This window comes from Syngnathus typhle, linkage group LG19, assembly GCF_033458585.1.
Source record: "Syngnathus typhle isolate RoL2023-S1 ecotype Sweden linkage group LG19, RoL_Styp_1.0, whole genome shotgun sequence".
In the NCBI taxonomy this organism is placed as follows: domain Eukaryota; kingdom Metazoa; phylum Chordata; class Actinopteri; order Syngnathiformes; family Syngnathidae; genus Syngnathus; species Syngnathus typhle.
In genome coordinates, this window is record NC_083756.1 from 4,946,674 (window position 1) to 4,967,642 (window position 20,969).

The 20,969-nt window shown below is 39.4% G+C and overlaps 2 protein-coding genes across 5 annotated transcripts; both read left to right on the forward strand.

Annotated features, from left to right (window-relative positions):
* The first annotated feature begins 245 nt into the window (after positions 1-245).
* On the forward strand, positions 246-14,025 carry myo15b (myosin XVB). Its single transcript, XM_061266338.1, has 42 exons — positions 246-288; positions 386-443; positions 515-639; positions 1,036-1,131; positions 1,196-1,431; positions 1,595-1,764; positions 2,017-2,089; positions 2,428-2,601; positions 3,088-3,173; positions 3,297-3,358; positions 3,556-3,640; positions 4,291-4,323; positions 4,543-4,623; positions 4,733-4,830; positions 4,903-5,070; positions 5,517-5,592; positions 5,719-5,934; positions 6,084-6,234; positions 6,449-6,539; positions 6,607-6,856; positions 7,036-7,142; positions 7,309-7,368; positions 7,655-7,730; positions 7,887-8,002; positions 8,248-8,363; positions 8,575-8,716; positions 8,786-8,897; positions 9,626-10,019; positions 10,151-10,220; positions 10,279-10,351; positions 10,419-10,495; positions 10,575-10,651; positions 10,746-10,876; positions 11,030-11,124; positions 11,243-11,320; positions 11,507-11,603; positions 12,226-12,374; positions 12,463-12,587; positions 12,658-12,791; positions 12,866-12,999; positions 13,138-13,272; positions 13,498-14,025. Exons 1-42 carry the CDS (start codon positions 286-288, stop codon positions 13,570-13,572), a joined length of 4,905 nt encoding a protein of 1,634 aa, XP_061122322.1. The 5' UTR covers positions 246-285; the 3' UTR covers positions 13,573-14,025.
* An 840-nt stretch (positions 14,026-14,865) lies between these two features.
* On the forward strand, positions 14,866-20,947 carry LOC133144029 (gastrula zinc finger protein XlCGF57.1-like). Of its 4 annotated transcripts, none has more exons than XM_061266392.1 (4): positions 14,866-15,300; positions 16,002-16,214; positions 16,448-17,164; positions 19,285-20,947. In XM_061266392.1, exons 1-4 carry the CDS (start codon positions 15,186-15,188, stop codon positions 20,406-20,408), a joined length of 2,169 nt encoding a protein of 722 aa, XP_061122376.1. In that variant the 5' UTR covers positions 14,866-15,185; the 3' UTR covers positions 20,409-20,947. The 4 variants fall into 4 exon arrangements, with proteins under 4 accessions (XP_061122376.1, XP_061122377.1, XP_061122379.1 ...); XM_061266393.1 differs by having other exon boundaries at positions 16,448-16,996; XM_061266395.1 differs by having other exon boundaries at positions 16,448-16,783.
* Positions 20,948-20,969: the final 22 nt, after the last annotated feature.

Consider the following 20,969-nt stretch of genomic DNA (forward strand, 5'->3'; position numbering starts at 1 on the left):
AGGCAGGGCGACCAAGTGCAGCACGGATCTTTATTGATGTAGGGGACCTTTGGACTCTCATAACTTATTGTACAAAGGCCAGGCATGTGTGTGACTTCAATAGCAGAATATCCGTTTCATTTCCCTCTGAAGTCATAACAACGACAAATCATTTGGTAAATTTGCTTTTATTAGACGCATTTGAATAGACGAACTGTTTACTGATTCTATGCTTATCTGTATTTAACTTAAATAAATTCCAGACAGACAGAAAACAAAGACGGCAAAAAAAGGCTTCAGTCAACAATGGTAAGACAAAAGACAGACTTTCAGTTCTCAAATCTGAACTATAATTTGTGGATTCTCCCTCAATGCCTAACCATACTCTGATCTCATTTCCTCATAGGATTTGGGGATGTTGGACATCCCTGCCGAGTTGTCGGCGAGGTTTCGTAGGGCAACAGGTGATCTTCAGGAAAAAAAAATACAGAAAGAGGTTCACAGGTTTTAATTTTTGTTTACTTCTTTCAAACAGGGCATCGACACCCGGAAATAGTGACAGAGGTTGCAACGCCTCAAGTAAAAGCAACACACAACCTCACTTTGCCTCAGGATGTTGACAGACACCCATTCTCTCACTACGCCAAGTCCAAACTAAAGGTCAGCAACATGGAAACACACATTACATAGACCTATGCACGTGCACAAAACCACTCACACACGCACACACACGTATCATATTTATATTTATACAATTTATATTTTCTGGATGTCATTTATACTATTAATATAGTATTTACATGTTTGAAACTATTATTTCATGTTCTAATGATAACATGGTTTAATATACATTTATTGATACACAAAAATGTATGTATGTTAAAAACGAGAGGGTGACACTACATCGTAAATTTACACATAGGACGTGATCGAAGTGAAGTTTAGATATTGCAAAATAAATGTTAAATTACAAAAGGATTGAGATTTTTATTTTTATCCTTGCAAAGAGTAAAAGGGTTGTTTAATTCTACTTGAATTCAAAAAAATCCTCCACAGGCTACATGGTGCCAACCTCAGGGAACTCCCCTCCAAAGAGCCTTGACACCCCTTGAACCAGAAGATGCCTGCACTGCGGTGGAAATTTATAAACTGGTATAGTAGGAATGATCACAACAATATTTTGTTGCTCTTGTCATTTAAAATGTTTTTTCTTTAGATTATGCGATTCACAGGTGAGTCAGAACTCAGTGAATCACAGGAGCAGTTGTTGGGAAACTACATCATTGAGAAAGGACAGAGCCAACCTGCCTTGAGGGACGAGATCCTGGTCCAGTTGATCTACCACACATGGGGCCTGAGTGAAGAACAGCATAACCTGCAAAGCTGGCTCCTGCTCACTTGCTGCCTCTGTGCCTTTTCTCCATCACCAGAATTGGAAAAACCCCTGCTAAAGTAGGTGGCACATTTGTGTTGGCCTTTATTCGGGTTCCAAAGATCTCTTGCAGGTCTTTACTGTATACTCAACATTGAGGAGACGATGGGAAGAATGTGTTTGTGGATGCTTGGGTGATCCTTAAGACAAAATCTGAACGTTTTTTTCATACTTCCAATTCAGATATGTCTCTGACCACGCACCCATGGAGTACCGTTCACTGTGCCAACAAAAGCTGCTGATATCTATGCAACTTCCAGGCCCCACATCTCGTATTTATCCCCCAACTCAGCTGGAATGGATCACCAACAAAAGAAAAGGCACAATGCTTGTAGATGTGTATGCATTCAACGGTAGGACAAGTTCCATAATTAGTCTCTTCCTCAAAGTATCAAATTCCAAGCAGTGATTAATGGCACTTACCTCTACCTTTTTTAAAACTAATCCTGGAAATGACCTGAAAATATTTCCAGAAAGGCAATTCACAAAGTGACCAATAATATGGCAATTAATCATGGCCATAAAATGAGGGCCTGTTCATCATCATTTCACATGCTAGGCAGATGTTTTTGGCATCTCCTCATGCTTAACATCCTCATTTCTAGAAGAAAAGCTCACAATTGAAGTGGAGTCCTGGACCACAGGAGAAAAGTTGGCCTCATGGCTTCTGCATGCCAGGTGCTTTATATATATACAGCCAATGGTTTCTTCATGTACCGTATTTTCCGCACTATAAGGCGCACCTAAAAACCTCCAACTTTCTCAAAAGCCGACAGTGCGCCTTATAATCAGGTGCGCCTTATATATGGACCAATATTGAGCCACTACAGCAGGTGTGTCCAAAGTCCGGCCCGCGGGCCAAATATATGTGTGGTCTGATCTTATATATGGGCAAAGTTTTAAAATGGGCCATTCATTGAAGGCGCGCCTTATAGTGCGGAAAATACGGTACATACAATGTCCAGGCATCTGGTATTGTACATGTATTGAGTCAATTATTTACTAATGTTTCATAGAGGTGTGACAGAGGCAACAGAGGGATGGTCTGTGTCTCTTCTGGCTGACGATGTGTGGTCTGATTTGGCTGGATCAGACTTTGTCATGGATCTGCTGGCTGGCGCTGAGGCAGAAGTACTGCAACCAGGCTCATCGACCAATTCTGTTTACCTCTTCGGTGGCCAGGATGTCCGGTATAAGATATACTTTGTTAATAGTGCTCGTTAATGCTCGTATTCCACTGAGCGGTGAAGGTTTGGGAATGTTTTTATTTAATTTGTCACGGTTAATTCATGGTCACAAATGGTCGCAAAGACCTTTTCCAGGCATTGGTAAAATGATTTTCGACATTTTGTGTTGACAAGAAAAACTGTTCGTGACCATCAAAACAGTTGGCAAACGTCTGGCCAAAATTTTACGACCTCAGAGGAACTCTGACAAAAATGGAAAAAATAAAAAATCAACATTCGTTACCTTCGCAAACACTTACCGTAATTTTCGGACTATAAGCCGCATCGGACTACAAGCCGCAGCAGCTAAAACTTGTGATTCGCGGCTTATAGTCCGAGATTTACGGAACAAACCTTCGTCACTTGGTGGGATATGGGCTTTAGAATTGTACATTTATAATGTGTAACAAATCTATTGCTTCCCTTCTCATTTCTTTGTCATTTTCAAAGGACCCCAATTACAGATCTTGATGACTTTATTCCGCCAGCACCTGTCATTGAAGCTCCAGGAGTTTCTCATCTCTATCCTCAGGGAGGTATTCCATCTTATACAGTAAAAATATCAATATGCATGTATGCAGTGGACATTGAGGTTTTTCACCCTGGGAACCCATTTAAGAAATAATTTCAGCATAGCATCCTTTTTTTCTTATCTGTAGGCCAGCGTCAACATATGGATCAATATGTTGATGACTTGTATGACCTGGACCAAGGACAATCGGTTAGTCTTATCAGAATGAAAAGAAATGATTTTCCTGTTTCTGTTAAGCCATTTAAATTAGCGCAGACTTCGCTGTCAATTTTTTGCACCTGTAATTTTTTCATAGTACTCAATCAATAAAATTGAATATTGAATATTAATGTAATGTTTACTCACATAAATATGCATAAATATGACTAAGAAATTTGTTTGTGTAGGATGAGGAAAGAGTAGCTGTGCTCAACCGCAGAATGAGAGGTGGAGGAGGCATTGGACCCATGCACCCTGGTTTATACAGCTCTGGTACGTAGAATCTTTACAAGACTAATCTGCAGACCACAGGTTATTGCATGAAATACGCCAATGAGGAGAAAATCAAAACTAATTGATATTTAATAGTAATGTGAGTTTCAATGTCTCAATTTTGATCTTGTTTAATTTTTACAATTACCGTATTTTCCTCACTATAAGGCGCACCTAAAAATCTCCAATTCTCAAAAGCTGACAGTGTGCCTTATAATCAGGTGCGCCTTATATATGGACCAATATTGAGCCACTACAGCAGGCGTGTCCAAAGTCCGGCCCGCGGGCCAAATGTATATATCTTATATATGGGCAAAGTTTTCAAATGGGCCATTCATTGAAGGTGCGCTTTATAATCTGGTGTGCCTTATATATGGACAAAGTTTTAAAATGGGCCATTCATTGAAGGTGCGCCTTCTAATCCGGTGCGCCTTATAGTGCGGAAAATACGGTAATCATGTTCTAGTCTGGGTGCAAAATCATTTGAAGTGGAAGTATCTTGAAGGTAAAAAAGCAAATTAATTGCCAATTCCCATCTAAACATGTCTACATGTACCTTTTGTTTTTAAATTTATAAAATGTCATCACTTTCACTGTTCTGTTGTAAATTCAATGATTCAATGTAATTGGATCATCATTCTGTTTTCTAGGTATGCCAACCTTAATGTCAGGTTATCCAATGGGTAAGTGACTGAAACCCTTAAAGCAAACCCGACCGACCTACCTATACTTAAGTCACGTGATGTAGTATAGCCAACATTTCGTGAAATCAAATCTGACATCAGCCGTCAACAAGCAAGTCTACAAAAACAAGCATAGAGTGACTACTAATATGAAATCAGATCGGATCAGACATGAAAGCCATATAAGGTAGTTTTTTGTTCGGTGTGGTTTGTGTCTAGGAATGCCAGCGAGCCCTTCATTGCCAAACTACGGTACAATGCCCATGATCCCAAATATGCCACCCATGCACACTATGCCAGGTACTGTCTCAGTTTTTAAATTCTGGATTTGTCAATTGAGTTTTTAATTAACTTGATTGTTTGTCAAATGATTGTTAAACTCCCTCTACCTACCATAATCTCCACACAGGCATGATGATGCCCGGGTCTCATGTTCCCTCAGTCCCTGACCCCATGCAGTTGGCAGCCACACAGCAAGCCCTCATCAACCAACAGGCTCTGGTTATGGTGTGAATAAACAGTCTTTCATTTTCCCCCATTATTTCTATTTCCCACTTGTCCCCTGGTTCTTGTCTTTAGGCTCAGCAGATGACTATGCAGGCAATGACTCTGTCCCGGCAGCAGACACAAGAGCAGCAAAGGTTGAGGGAGCAGGAGAGGAAGCAGGAAAATCAGCAGAGACATGCACTCATACCTTCCACCCAGCAATCTCAACCTGCGGGCCAAACTAAACCACTTTTGCCGAAGGTAAATCACATGACTATTAATAATTGTATACCGTATTTTCCGCACTGTAAGGCGCACCGGATTATAAAGCGCACCTTCAATGAATGGCCCATTTGAAAACTTTGTCCATATATAAAGCGCACGGGATTATAAGGCGCACCTTCAATGAATGGCCCATTTTAAAACTTTGTTCATATATAAGATATATACATTTGACCCGCGGGCTGGACTTTGGACATGCCTGCTGTAGTGGTTCAATATTGGTCCATATATAAGGCGCACCTGATTATAAAGCGCACTGTCAGCTTTTGAGAAAATTTGAGGTTTTTAGGTGCGCCTTATAGTGCGGAAATTACGGTACATGTGGTACTGCAACAATAGAGGGGCAGAAGAGTTTATATACAATTAAAAATAAATTACTTGAATGTATTGACAATAATGTATACTGTGTTGTATGTTTGTAACAGCCACAGGAAGTGGATTCACATAATCGAGATAACCTGCAGTCTTTTAGAGATAAAAGGCAATACTTCGACAATATTAGTGAGTAGACGGATGAATAAATAGACTTGCAGGATTTTTTTTTCATACGTGCTTATAATAAGAGGGGGTCAAAGGCAAGTTAAAAATTTAACCCTGGTTTCCTGATATATTACTCTCAACCTCAAGGTCAGTCCAATCTTCAGACTTCTCCTTCTACCCCATACAAACAGCAGCACCCTGGGCCATCAGTACATCCGTCTCCTTCTTCTTCTACCCCATACAAACAGCAGCACCCTGGGACATCAGTACATCCATCTCCTTCTTCTTCTACCCCATACAAACAGCAGCACCCTGGGCCATCAGTACGTCCGTCCCCTCCTCCGGTAGCCCCTAAACCAAAGGGTAAGAACACAAATGGAATATATGGATATTGCGTGTAATGCGTTTCAGAACCACCCGCAAAAAATAAAACTCCCCAAAGTAGAAACAGTATATGTATGCATTATTTAGAAAAGTTAACCTTTTTTTAATTTTGTTTTGTTGTCTCTTAGGTGCTATAGTAAAGGAGTTCCCTTCTCCTAAGAGCAAAACAGAAAGTCCAACCACAGCTCCCATCTCTGAACCAACCTCCAACATTCGGGAAATCATCAAAAAATTCAATAGTCGACCTCCAGTAGAACCCCAAAACTTTGAACCTGTTAGGTATGGAAAACTCCCCAAATGATGCTATTTATAAATTGAATTTCTGAAATCTAGAATTAATATCTGCAGAAATTAATTTCATTCATTGTGCTCATCCTCTACCGCTCATCCTGTTCAGGGTCAAAATTAACATCTCCAAATCTTTGGCATTTCCTCTCATGGTTGGCGATGAGAGCCAAGCCCATTGATTGGTCCCTTATTAATCCCTTTACAGAGCACCCGCAAGGCAATTTGTGAAGAAGTTAGATCCCAAAGAAGAGGCTCTTGCCAAACTCCGAAAAAAAGCACCAGTGCCTCAACAAAAGGTAAAAAAAGATCAATTGTGATCACAATAATAATAAATATTCAACACTCACTTTTCACTAATTGCAGAAACAGTGGGTGATGTCTCCACCCATGGAAAAGCAATCTCCCCCACGCATTCCATCCCCACAGTCATCTACCACGACAACTCGTGTCATCTCCAATAACATGAGGCAGAAGCAGCGCTCCCTGGAAGATTTGTTTAGCTCACAGCGCTATGAGCAAATTACACCGCCTACACCTGATTCTCCTTCACCTTCACCTTCACCTGAACTTGACATCATCCCTGACCCACCAACCATGCATGCACCATCTCTGAGTGAGTCTACCAAAATATTGTAACTCTATGTCGCAAAGTATACCTTCTCTCCCGGAAACATGAAATCGGATTTTTACCAGCATAATTGACCACACAGCCTGCAATTTGCTTAATTTATCTTGCTATATAAATAAAGTTGTCCTGCCTTGCTTGCCTTCATTCCATTTTTCCATTCATAGGTACGATGCCAGATGAGGAGAACTGTCACTCTCAACTTTGTCATCATTTCCCTGATGTTTACTTATCTTACAACAAAAGGCCTGGAAAACTCTTCCTGCGCAAAGAGGTAAAATATACACAGTGGCATTAACACTCATAGAGAAGCTATATTATTATTATAATCTTGAATTATATTCATTGTATATGAATCAGTTCAAACACAAAGCAAAACTTTTTTTTCCACGGTTTCACCAGCTAGCCTATGTTTATAGTTCAAATGTTTTTGTGTTCAGGTGTTTTACCCTAAAGACATGTTCAACCAACCCTTCATCCTCAATCTTTTATATGAGCAGGTTAGTACAAATGATATGGTTATGAATACCGTATTGGCCCGAATATAAGACGACCCCGATTATAAGACGACCCTCTCTTTTTCAAGACTCAAGTTTGGAAAAAGACTTTTTCTAGACCCCGAATGTAAGACGACACCCCCTTTTTCAAATTTATTTCAATGCAAAAAAACTCGTCTTATATTCGGGCTAATACGGTATTTAGTCTAGCCTGTAGTAATGATTTATGGCCGTTTTGTGAGACAACAGACATCTTAATGTTCCTAATTTACCGTGTTTCTTTTCATAGATCACGATGGACACCTACTCTGATAATTGTGTGAGAATAAACAGAGAAGAAAGAAGGAAGATGAAAGATCTGCTCGGTGAGCATTGTGATGCTTGTGAAATATCGAGAAAAAATTCAAATGGAATGGCCAGAGTCATTTGTGTTGAACTTGCCACGCAGAGCACATTTTAAAACTGCAAAGGTGGATTGTTATCGTTGTATACATTTGACTTTTGCCATTTGTCCTTAATAGCTAATCTTAACGTGGGTACGATGAGCAACATTCTGGATGACGCCATGAAGAAAAAGATTGTCATTGCTGCTCGAGACAATTGGGAAAACTACTTTTCACGCCTATTCCCTGTTAAGGTAAGAATTTATTTTTCATTTATATGATTAAAAGTAGAGCTGTGCAATATGACAATATAGTTTGTTATACCCTAACGTTGTCTTTTTTATACCACAATGACGGGGCGAAAATGCAGAGTTGAATATGCAATAGAAATTAAATAAGCAACATTTTATTAAAACGGTGTGAATGCTGCTGGAAAACATAATTTTTATCACATGCATCTATCCTTACCCACCTCATTTCTTTTTATCTACTATTACAGACAAACAACAGTGACGCTCAAATTCTGGGTGTATGTCATCGTGGAATTCGTCTCCTGAAGATGGTTGCAGCATCAGGAATCAATCCAAAGCATCTCTGCCTACTTCGAAACTACAGGTATTCAATTTACAGAAAAAGCTTAATGGCACAAATTATGTTTGATCAATGGAGGTTAATATGGATCACATTATTTTATGAAATCTTATGAAATGGTTATCCAGACACTTTTCAAAGTTGCAATTTAGATCCAAATAAGTCAACTAAAAAAGTTCTAAAAGATACAGAACTAGTCACTGCTTCTATTTAACTTGGTCCTGCATCTGAAAAGCTTTGCAGAGTTGCTGTCGGTTGAACTCCGTGGCACAAACCAAGTGCAACTGGAGCTGACAAATGAAAACATACAGTTGCACTCTTCCAGAGCTCCTCAAATAATTGACATGGTTCAATTCTTTCTCAAAGAGATTGTGAAGGTACAAAGTGCTCTTCCCCATATTCATAGCCCCTTAGGTGTTATTAAATGATGTGCTTTGATTTTCCAGAATTCTGGCCACGTGGTTGCCCTAAAGAGCTTTGTAACAGATGACAAGAGCTTGCTTAGCTTCAGCAAAGGTGATGTTATCAAATTACTACCAATGGAGGGACTCCAAGCAGGTAAGCATTGTTGAATCTTACTAGGGGTTGGTCCTTGTTTGGTTACCACCATCGAGGTCAAGAGTCTAAAAAGCTCTGACTTAAAACTAAAAATATATTGAGATTTAAAGGAACGTAATGTCGTGTAGAATAGTTTTTATCAAAGTACAAATTCTGATTATCACCTTTTCCCTCCAATGCAAGAAGTGAGAGTACCGTATTTTCCGGACTATAAGGCGCACCGGACTATAAGGCGCACCTTCAATGAATGGCCCATTTTAAAACTTTGTCCTTATGTAAGGCGCACCAGACTATAAGGCTCACCATTAATGCATCATGTCAGATTTTTAATCCAAATCAAATCATTCTCCATTTTATCTTTTTTATTTCAACTTCAGACGCAACAAATTACTTTATAATCACAAAATAATGATCCATAGTCTTTTTGATTCATGATTCAGAGTCTTCAGCGGGCCACTTATGATTGATTTCATGACACAATGCTTCGGGCCAGTTTGAATTTAGGAATTTGGTCCATATATAAGGCGCACCGGACTATAAGGCGCACTGTCGGCTTTTGAGAAAATTTTACGTTTTTAGGTGCACCTTATAGTTTGGAAAATACGGTACTGTGATGCATTTGGTTGTCCCGTCTGTCCCGTGACAACAACATGAACTGTTTAATGTGCCACTGGAAATGAATGGTGAATTTTTGGTTGAATTTTTTTTTCTCAAATTACTTTCTTCAGGTTGGCGTTTTGGCTCAATGGGAGGACGCTCTGGTCTTTTCCCAGATGATCTAACCCAGCCATCTGCTGCATTGGACTACCATTCCATCCAATTGGATCAAAGAGATGATCGGCGGAAAAGCATGAGAGGGCCAAAAGCTTCCAGTCAACAGAAAGAAACTCTGGTTGCAATTGACAAGCAAATTGACACTCAGTGGACTACCGAAGATGTCTCGTCCCAAAGAACAGCACAAACATTCATCCAGGAGGAATCTCAAGAGTTACAAAGGCTTGATCTTGAGTGGCAGAGAGATGACTCATCCCAGAGGTCACTAGAGAAGCCCATCCAGGAATTACCTCAAGACAGAGGGATCCAGATGTCAGCCATGGCCGAGTTTGCCATGAAATTCTTTAGGTACTCTATGAGATACACATTGACACTCACTCAAAAATCTGGAAATAGGTGTCTGTGGGAGTCCGCGATATGAACAATGAATTTTTTATAGTTATGAGAATTAAATCTTTATCTCTGCTTGTTTATCAAAGAACGGAAAACAAAGGCTGGGAATCAAGAGGCAGGACTTTAGAGGCTTCCGAGGCAGTTCAATTCACAAAGGTAAATCAACATTGTAAATTATGTAGCATTTTCCAAACTACATCTGATTAATTTGCAGGTGCCCATTCAAGAGTCTCTAATTCTCTTCAATGACCTTGAGAGCAGTGATTTATCAGTCCAGTGCTTTAGCAGTAAGTATGATCATTCTGTTTCTCCAAATAAAACATGAAGTTTATTTCGATCATGTATTCCTCAAAGATGTGATGCAGCTCATGGGTGATACAGACATGAAAAAGCATACCACCCAAACAGATTGTCTAAGTCACATCTTGCTGGTTAGTGCTCACATAGTGTATCTCACATCATTTAGACTTGGAAAAAGAATGATCAATCTTGTTTCCATTTTCTTTTTAGCTAGGGAAGGAAAGAGAACTGCTGAGAGATGAAATCTACTGTCAGGTTATCAAGCAAACCTCCAACAACCAGAATGAGTAAGTGTAACTTTCAATTCAACAAATCTCGCGCAATTTTTATGAAACTCTTTTTTAATTGTGGATAAATAATAATTCGTGTTTATGTACACAGATCCAGCTGCACTCTTGGCTGGCGTCTACTCAACCTGATTGCTGGGTTCTTCCCTTGTTCTGGTAATCTAACACCCTATATTACACGCCATCTGGATGACATCGCTATGGATCCTGATCATCATTACCGAGGTACACCAGAATTACTGAAGGCTTATTGACTTTTGCAAGTAAAATTATATCGATTTTTTCCCAATCAAATTGTCCTGATTACAGTATGTGTACAGTATATTAAATTATCAAAATAATTATTGTCTTTGTTCCTGCATTTTTTTTTACCCTCAGAGCTGGCATCTGTGTGTAAGGATAACCTTCAGCGATCTCTTAAATTTGGTGGTCGCCGTAACATCCCTTCACAAATTGAGGTGGAGGCCAACCTGGCAAGTTTAACTATTGATTTATTTTGTATTGTATCGTAAAAATGCTACAAAATAGAGGGGAAGCAAATCCATCGTTTGGAGCTATCAACTTTTTTCTTCTTCTTTTTTTTTCTTTCAGGCTGGCAAATCCTCACAGCTCATTTCTGTTCAGCTGCCGGGACAGGTGGAATTCCCTATCAAGATACATAACTTCAGTGTAGGTATCATCGGAGGATGATATTGTAGTAAAAGTTTTTTTTTTTATCTTAAACTGTCGATATGGACTGCTAGCATGATTGTAAGAGTTAGATTGCCATTTCCTAAACTAGCGTATGTTTGATGAGATATTCTGTAACTCTTCCATGACTGAAATTCTCATTTGTTTGCTGTTTTTGTCCTCAAGATGGCAGCAGATGTGGTAAATGAATTCTGCCAAGAAATGAGTATCTCTAATATCTCAGAAATGAAAGAATTCTCCATTTCCGCCAACCGCCAGCAAGGTACAAGTCAGACCGACATAATATTTTTTTCAATTCAAATTTGTGAGCAGATCTTTATTCTAATTCAGAAAACGCATTACAGGACTCAGTTACTGTAATGATATTATAGGAAAAATGTTGGGTAACTTGTTAGATTAAATTGTTACTGCCAAAATATAATATATTACTGCATTTTTTGTTGCTGCCTAAATGTAATACATTACCGTAAATTTCGGACTATAAGCCGCGACATTTTTTCGCAAATTTTGAACCCTTAATCACGAGTTTTAGCTGGTGCGGCTTATAGTCCGAAAATATCTTTTGTAATGGGTTAGCCCTAACGTCGTTGATAAAACGTGCGGCTCAGGCATAACTAACACCTGCTGCCTCACAGCGTGAAAGTCTTTCACTAATGGTTGGACACTGAATTATGGACAATTTGGACAACTATCCCTTCAAAATGTTTTTGAACCTCACTTGACCTTTACAGACTTGTAATTTAATTAGCCTTAATGAAACTACTTGAATCACCCCAGGGACACTTTTTATGTCATGGTTATTCAGTTAGTGAAAATGGTGTAAAAGCATTTCCCTCTTTTTGACCTGTTATGGAACTGATGAAGATGTCACTGTTTTTGAAAAGATGGAATGGTGCGCCCTCTTCATCCCAGTGAGTACGTGATGGACTTTTTATTCGATGATAGCTCCATCTTCTTGACGTTGAGGAGGGTTATGTGGCGAATCCCTTTGTGCTTCAACAATGATTTATATGTGGACTTTCACTATCAACAGGTAAGTTATCGCCTCTGCTGCTTCATTCCATTCTCATAGAATCCTCAGATCTAAATCTGTCCCTCTCTCTCTGTCTTTCACTCTGTAGCTAAAGGGTGACTACTTGAATGGACTTCTCCAGCTCACTCCTGATGGGTCATCATCAATCCAGCTGATTGCAGAGCTCTCAGTCCTGCAGCACCTTTCCCAGGGACAAAAAATACAGCTTTCACCGTGAGTGTTTATTGACAGTATTTGACATACCAAATCACCTGATTAATGTTTTTATTTATTCCTCTGTTAGGTTGGAAATACAGAAATACTTGCCTGTTCAAGAGGGGCAGAACACAAGTATGGACGAGATCCACTCTTTTTGTTCAACCAAAATGGAAGCCATGAAGGATCTCAGCCCACTCAATGCCAAAATACAATTTATTGGTTAGTAGAAAGTGCTTATCCTCTCCACATATTTATTAATTATTGGAAATTAAATTGTTGGTCTGCTTTGGCAGTGCTTCTGACTGGCCAACATCTGTTTGGCTCCAATAATTACTTGGCACAAAAAGTCAGCCAGCGTGTATGCCCTTCCCCTTGCATGATCAGTGTCAACCATGATGGAGTGCTATTTCTTCATCCAAAAAAACAGGTACAAAATATGAATAATGTATTTTGCATTTTGAACTGCATTATTTTGTGAGGGCCTAAGGTTCAAGAGTTTGCCTCTTAAAGTGTTGTTGCAGTTACGTCAAAGGTTAAAATCCTTATCTCTTTCTTGTCTTTGCAGGAAAAAGTGTTTCTAATTCCTCTCACAGATGTTCAGTCCATGCGCACTGTACGACCCAAATCTGCAGGAAAACTACCATCGATAGAGATCACATATGGCAGACCGAGTCAAAAAATAACTATTCATCTCAAACAGGTGATGAGTAAAATATTTTGCTACTTATATATTGTAGTATGAAAGGAAGTTGATATAAAAAATAAATACATTTAAATTCATAATTTAATTTGAATAAATGAAAAAAAATTGTACTTGATTTAATTTTACTTTCAATAAATTTTACTTGACATGCATTGTGTACAGTACACGTTAAAGCTGTGCTTCATCTAATTTTTTCTTTATCACCTTGACTGTGTCTTGTAGGCCAAAGAGCTGTGTCACACCCTCGCTATAATAATGGAAGAGTTAATCTATCCCTCGGTCAACGGCTCCATCTGAAATCTTCAAGAGTAGACACACTGTACTTTCTTTAAGCAAATGAAATTGTTCCTCTTTTCAATACCTTTATCTTAAAGTTAACAGATTGACTTACAGTATACTGTAAATGTTCCAGTTTTGCATGAAAATTCTGACGTCAGAGTTGAACAAATCATCTTTTTTTAAAAATTAACAATTGTGTAAGATAGGTAAATAAGAGTGATTAAAGTTAATTTTGAGTAAATATGCCAAATGTATCACAGAAGTCCAGGGAATGACAAAACCTTGAAATTCTTTTTATAATTCCCTGTACACCATTTTAGACTGATGCTGTTCGACCCTGGCCAAAAACGATGCATGGATTGAACGCTGTTCATGCAACAAATTACAATTTAAGGTGTGTGTGTGCGTGCGTGCGTGCGTGCGTGCGTGCGTGTGTGTGTGTGTGCGTGTGTGTGTGTGTGTGTGTGTGTGTGTGTGTGTGTGTGTGTATGCGTGCGCATGCTTGTAGATGCTCACTCAGCCAGAGTGGGTGTCATTTCCTATTATTGTATCCATAAAAATAGTTTGCCAATTACCTCTGATATCGATTGTATTTATATTGTGTTTGATCAGAAATAAAAATTATAACTGTGCAGATCATGATTTAGTGTTTATTTGAAGTATGAGAACACAAATACACTGTGTGTACAATTGCGTTTTGAAGATTAATTTAGTTTTTGAACAACTACAGTTCTCTTGGTCAACCAAAATGTTAATAAACCTTAGACTTAAATATTTATGAGAGTAAAAGTGAGATTCTGGCTTTCTTGGGGAAATGTCTACTCACTTGTTTATTTTTATGTGTTGGAGAATCATAAGCAACTCAAAATTTACAAATGAACATAAAAGAAAAAATCAGTGACCAATATAGCCGCAATTCTTTTTAATAACAATTACAATACTGTCAGCTTCTTGAGCTGTTGGTGGTTATTTTTTAAATAAACAAATCTTCCATTTAAAACAGGGCTTTATTATATGATACAACTATATTTCTTAAGGATCAGCTCCAAATTGGCTGTATATTCTTTGTATAGAAGATGGAGTCGCCCTGAAATGTTTTTTTTTTTTAATTTTATCTTTTACTTTTTCATTTTAGTTTTTTTTGGTGTGTGCTTTGGTTTGTTTGTTTTGTGTTTTTTTGGTACTGAGGATGTCTTATTTTGTTTTTGTAATATACCAATGTGTAAAAAGTTGAAAAAAGTGTTTTCTCCCGTCATGACCTTCGACCCAGTAGAGGGCGATAATGCTATGGATCAGGTGGTAAACTGCCAAAAAAAGAAAACAGGATAGAAGAAGATGCCGTCAGTTGTTAACTGAAGTTCGACGTTCCCAAACCAAACTACTCCACGGTTGTGTGTTTTTACACAACTAATGCCCGCCGCAAAATAATTTATTTGGATTGAGTGCTGAACGGACTACAGGACGTCCGTCACTCCGACTAAATTATTCTGTCCGGGTAAACTCGTCTCGGTGGCCATTAATGCTTCTCGGCCTTGTTAGCTTATTTGACCTTAGCTCGCTAGTCGTTAACAAAGAAAAGCATCTCGTCAATAAGAAATCAAGTGCGAATTTGTCGGGATCGTCGCCTCACCATGTGTGCAAGGGTAACACCAAAGTACGAGAAGGAACTTTGTGGAATAAAAGAAGAGAATGAGCAACTGCTGGGCGAGGTTTGCAAGCAGGCTTGTGTTGAGCCACACAGAGCAGGTTGGTACCCTCTTACTTTCACTTACTTTGTAAGGAACGAATTTCAATTGTTAGGAATAGGAATGTGTTTTTATTTCAATGCAATCTTTATTGACTGTATTGTAATAATGGCCATATGGCACTGAGCTTTATTTTTTTTGCTTTAAAAATCATTTTCTCCGGGATGAGAATTTTCCGCGGATCGGCGGATTTCCGTGTTTTTTTTCCGTCGAAAGTATTTTTGTGATTCGTGTACACACGAGCTTTGGTGTGAGGGACCTGGGACCCAGGCGCCTGTATTAGCTTGCTTTGTCAGGAATAAACAATTGGTAAATTCGGTCTGATTGATCAAATGGTCTTCTCTTTGACAGAACGAACTTGCAAAATTATTAGGTGCGCAAGTGTGTGTGGAGTAGGCGGAATGTAGTTAGTGTGGAGTAGGCGGAATGTAGTTAAAATAGTTAAGTGTTGGTTGTAATTTGGAGTCAGATCAATAACTAGAATCCGTAGCCTAACAATAGGTTTTCAAACAAAATAATATCTTGTATTTTGAGGAACATACGATGTAGGTAAAGCGTCATAAGTCTGTAATTAATGCAATTTTTAAAATTAATCTGTTTGGCGCATTATGGCGCAACCATTATGGCCTTACCTCATTTGACACACCTAATAACGTCCAAAATATAAATCCTAATACTGTTGGCTTGTCTTGTGTGTTGCAGACATCAGTCAAGCTGTTTGTCCTGATCAGCAGCAGCCAGAGTGCCTCTACATTAAAGAGGAAGAGGTGGACGAAGAGATTCCCCACTTCAATGAAGTAAAGGAGCAGAAGTATCGTTACATCATAAAAGTAGAGGAGAAGCCAGAGCATCCTTGTGTCAAAGATGAGGAAGAAGACCCCCACAACTTCAAACAGGAGCATGACGAGGATGTTGGTCAGTTCCCATCGACTGTTGTCCTTTTGAAGAGTATAGATGAAGGTCCAAGTGCGGCAAGCAAACCTTTTGCCTGTTCTGTTCATGAGTTTATGCATCAAGGATAATTATATTCCCTCTACCTTTTTATTAGGATGCTAAACTCTTTTCCTTTACCGCCATAAAACATTCCTCATAACGTATATTCAAAATATAATTCATAATACAATGTGTGTTTGTCTTGTGTCTTGCAGACACAAGTGAAGGTATTTGTCCTGAGCAGCAGGAGCCAAAGCGCAATCACATTATTGAGGAAGAGGAGGATGGAGAGGTCCCCCACTTTGATGAGCGAAAGCAGCAGAAGTGTCCTTTCATCAAAAAAGAGGAAGATATCTACAAGCTGCCATCGACTGCGTTCCTTTTGAAGCATGAAGATGGAAGTCAAAGTGAGGCGAGCAAAAGTGCGGAGCCTTCAAGCAGGAGGACATGTCGTCGCATGATAACGGATTATGATGAAAGCCAGTGTGAAGGATCACAAGCAGTCGGCCTCTCGGCTCCATCATCAGATATTGATGGCACGTCATCTTACGGTAATGATGATGAAGAGTCAGGTGGTGATATTACACATCACTCTGAAAACAAACCCTGGAAATGTTCTCAGTGTTGGAAAATGTTTGCTCACAAGAGTAGTTTAAAATTGCACCAAAGAACCCACACTGGTGAGAAACCTTTTTCCTGCTCCGTGTGTGGCCAAAGATTCTCGCAGAAAGGAACCTTAAAAATACACGCAAGAACCCACACTGGTGAGAAACCTTTTTCCTGCTCACTTTGTGGCCAAATATTCACACGGAAGGAAAGCTTACAAACACACACAAGAACCCACACTGGTGAGAAGCCCTTTTCCTGCTCAGTTTGTAGACAAAGGTTCTCGGAGAAGGGAAGCTTAAAAAGGCACACAAGAACCCACACGGGTGAGAAACCTTATTCCTGCTCAGTTTGTGGTCAAAGATACTCTCAGAAGGCTCACTTGAACATGCACACAAAAACCCACACGGGCGAGAAACCTTTTTCCTGCTCAGTTTGTGGCCAAAGATTCTCTCAGAAGGGAAACTTAACAATACACACAAGAACTCACACTGGTGAAGTTTTTTCCTGCTCAGTTTGCGGCCAAATATTCTCACGGAAGGAACGCTTAAAAATACACACTAGAACCCACACTGGTGATAAACCATTTTCCTGCTCAGTTTGTGGCCAAATATTCTCACGAAAGGAAAGCTTAAAAATGCACGTAAGAACCCACACTGGTGAGAAACTATTTTGCTGCTCCGTTTGTGGTCGAAGATACTCTCAGAAAACTCACTTGAACATACACACAAGAACCCACACTGGTGAGAAACCCTTTTCCTGCTCGGTTTGTGACCAAAGATTCTCACGAAAGGACAGCTTAAAAAAACACACAACAACCCACACTGGTGAAAAACCTTATTCTTGCTCGGATTGTGGCCAAAGATTTTCTCTGAAGGGTAACTTAAGAAGTCACATGCGAACCCATGTTGGGGAGAAACCCTTTGCCTGTTCAGATTGTGGCCAAATCTTCGCACAGAAGCAAAACTTAAAAAATCACATAAGAACCCACACTGGTGAGAAACCTTATTCCTGCTCCGATTGTGGTCAGAAGTTTGCTTGGAAGTCTCAAATTAAGAATCATAAGTGTGTTGGCGAGATGAGCAGCTGTTAATAAAATTAAATCATTTAAGCAGACGTCAATACTCCAAGGAAATTTTTGTTCTATGTACCCTCTTAAAAGGATGCTTAAATTGTCTTTCCTTTGATCATGCTGAATTGTTATTACAGTGGTACCTGCACTTGGTAACTGTTACAAACCTGTATAACAGACCTGCATGCATGACAAATCCATGTTCTTTGTTGAGCTCCCGACGGATTATAGTAATGCGAGCAGCAGTCAGCAGCCGAAGAAAACCTTCGGTCTTTTAATGGCTTCAACAAGTGGAAGTCCAACACGCCAGTTTGTTGAGAAGCCAAGTTGCTCTTAGTCGTGTGTGGAAATATTTATCTTTTTAGGCGGATGCAACCAGAGCAATTATAGATTTGAACAAGTATATATTATTTATTATCAGTCTTCTTGATTTTTATGGATGTGACTTGAAGGCTCCATGCCACTGCTGCTCTTTTTTAATTTATTATATGGTTTAAGCAGTTTAAAATAAATCAGTGATTTCAAAACTCAGTGAATTATGTTTTTTTTTTTACTATGGTACTGAATTTATTTGAGAACCGTGGAAAATCATAGGTATCGGTACTGACTACTGAAATTATGGTATTGTGACAACCCGAGCAGATATTTGCGAATAATGTTCAAGAATCAGTGACAAGGTTGAAGTTGGGTCGGGGCTGGATACTTCAACAAGACGACTCCAAACACTGCTCAAATTGAACTAATGCAGAGGAACAAGTACAACGTTCTGGAATGGCTATATCAGTCCCCAGGGGTTGAGGGTGGCTGACAACGTTGCGTGGATATCGGGGACAGTGCCTCTAGATTGGGAGACTGGGGTGGTGGTCCCTATTTTTAAGACGGTGAACTGGAGGATGAGTTCCAACTACAGAGGAATCGCACTGCTCAGCCTCCCCAATAAGGTCTATTCAGGGGTACTGGAAAGGAAGGTCCGTCAGGAGGTTGAAGCTCAGATTGAAGAGGAGCATTGTGGTTTTTGTCCTGGCGGTGCAACAGTGGACCAGCTCTATACCCTCGGCAGGATCCTTGAGGGTGCATGGGAGTTTGCTCAACCAGTCCACGTGTGTTATGTGGACCTGAAGAAGGCGTTTGAACGTGTCCCTCGGGGAGTTCTGTGGGGGGTGCTTCGGGACTACGGGGTGCTAAACCCATTGATATGGACGGTTTGGTCCCTGTGCCACCAATGTCAGTGTTTGGGTCACTTCAGTATACTCCGGTGTGACATATATATATTATGCATTTTAGGGCTGGTGCGACTGATATTCCTGAGGGTCTTATAGTCCGGAAAATACGGTAAATCATCTTACTGTGTGTGTTTTGTCCTATGTCTTGCAGATGAACTGACGAGGTACACTGACAACAAACATTGGAACTGGTGTGGTACAGTGGATGAATCTAATAGTGGTTTGAAACTGCACATGAGAATTCACTCCGGTGAGACATCTTTTTCCTGCTCAGTTTGTGCTAAAGAATTCTCTCAGAAGGGTCACTTAAGAAGTCACATGAGAACCCACACTGGCGAGAAACCTCTTTCCTGCTCAGATTGTGGCCAAATACTCACACGGAAGGAAAGCTTACAAAAACACACAAGAGTCCACACTGGTGAGAAACCTTTTTCCTGCTCCGTTTGTGGCCAAATATTCTCTCAGAAGGGACACTTAAAACCACATGCAAGAACACACACAGGTGAGAAACCTTTTTCTTGCTCAGTTTGTGGCCAAACTTTTTCACAGAAGGGAGGCTTAAATAATCACATAAGAACACACACTGGTAATAAACCTTTTTCATGCTCAGTTTGTTGTCAAACATTTTCTCAGAAGGGCCACTTAATATGTCACATGAGAACCCATACTGGTGAAAAACCTTTTTCCTGCTCAGTTTGTGGCCAAACATTCTCACAGAAGGCAGGCTTAAATAATCACACAAGAACACACAATGGTAAGAAACCTTTTTCATGCTCAGTTTGTTGTAAACAATTTTCTCAGAAGGGCCACTTAATATGTCACATGAGAACCCACACAGGTGAAAAACCTTTTGCCTGTTCAGATTGTGGCCAAAGATTCTCTCAGAAGAGTCACCTGAAATTACACACAAGAACCCACACTGGTGAGAAACCTTTTTCCTGCTCAGATTGTGGTCAAAGATTCTCAGAAAGGGGAACCTTAAAATCACACACAAGAACCCACACGGGTGAAAAACCCTTTGCCTGCTCAGTTTGTGGCCAAAGATTCTCTCAGAAGGCACACTTAAGAATACACACAAAAAAGCACACTGGTGAGAAACTATTTTCATGCTCATTTTGTTGTACAAAATTCTCTCAGAATTGTCACTTAAGAATTCATATGAGAACCCACACTGGTGAGAAATCTTTGACCTGCTCAGTTTGTGACCAAAGATTCACATGGGAGTATCAGATTAAGAATCACAAGTGTGTTGGGGACATGAGCAGTGATCCGTGAAGTTGTCACCTACCTTCTTATTGGGATGCTAAACTTATCTTTTTCTTTATCTCAGTAAAAATGTCATATTTTAATTGAATTATAATTTGAAAATATGGCATATACAGTCCAATAGTTTGGGATTATTGATTGTCATTAGTTTTTATCTGTGGTCTTTGAATATACTTAGTATTTTTTAGTTTGATAGTAGTGTGACATTTTTGTTAAATATTCATTGTTTGTGCCTTTTTTGTTTTTATTTTTTGTGTTGTTTACTTGTATGTATATTGTGTACTATGTCTTGTCACCGTGGGATAGTGGGAACGTCATTTTGATCTCTTTGTGTGTCTTGGCATGTGAAGAAATTGACAATAAAGCAGACTTTGATTTTTTTTTACTTTGAAACATATTTTAAGATATCCTGATGACCATATTAGGAGGCGGTAAATTATATAACGATTTGATGAAAATTCCACCAGATTCAGAGTTGCCAAAGTTGTAACGGGACTCTCCCACTTTTGTATTGATTTTTAGCCAATAAAGCTCTTTTTGTTCGAAAAGTGGATTCAGTGGAGTCTCCTT

What these genes read in the sequence shown, in the direction of transcription:
- myo15b (XM_061266338.1), top strand. An exon ending in TTCTCAAAGAGATTGTGAAG is followed by an intron (nt 8,717 to 8,785) that starts GTACAAAGTGCT and finishes TTGATTTTCCAG; the next exon opens with AATTCTGGCCACGTGGTTGC. An exon ending in TTCTTCATCCAAAAAAACAG is followed by an intron (nt 13,000 to 13,137) that starts GTACAAAATATG and finishes TTGTCTTTGCAG; the next exon opens with GAAAAAGTGTTTCTAATTCC.
- LOC133144029 (XM_061266392.1), top strand. Translation starts at nt 15,186, where the DNA reads ATGTGTGCAAGGGTAACACCAAAGTACGAGAAGGAACTTTGTGGAATA. An exon ending in TGTTGAGCCACACAGAGCAG is followed by an intron (nt 15,301 to 16,001) that starts GTTGGTACCCTC and finishes TGTGTGTTGCAG; the next exon opens with ACATCAGTCAAGCTGTTTGT. An exon ending in GCACACAAGAACCCACACGG is followed by an intron (nt 17,165 to 19,284) that starts GTGAGAAACCTT and finishes TATGTCTTGCAG; the next exon opens with ATGAACTGACGAGGTACACT.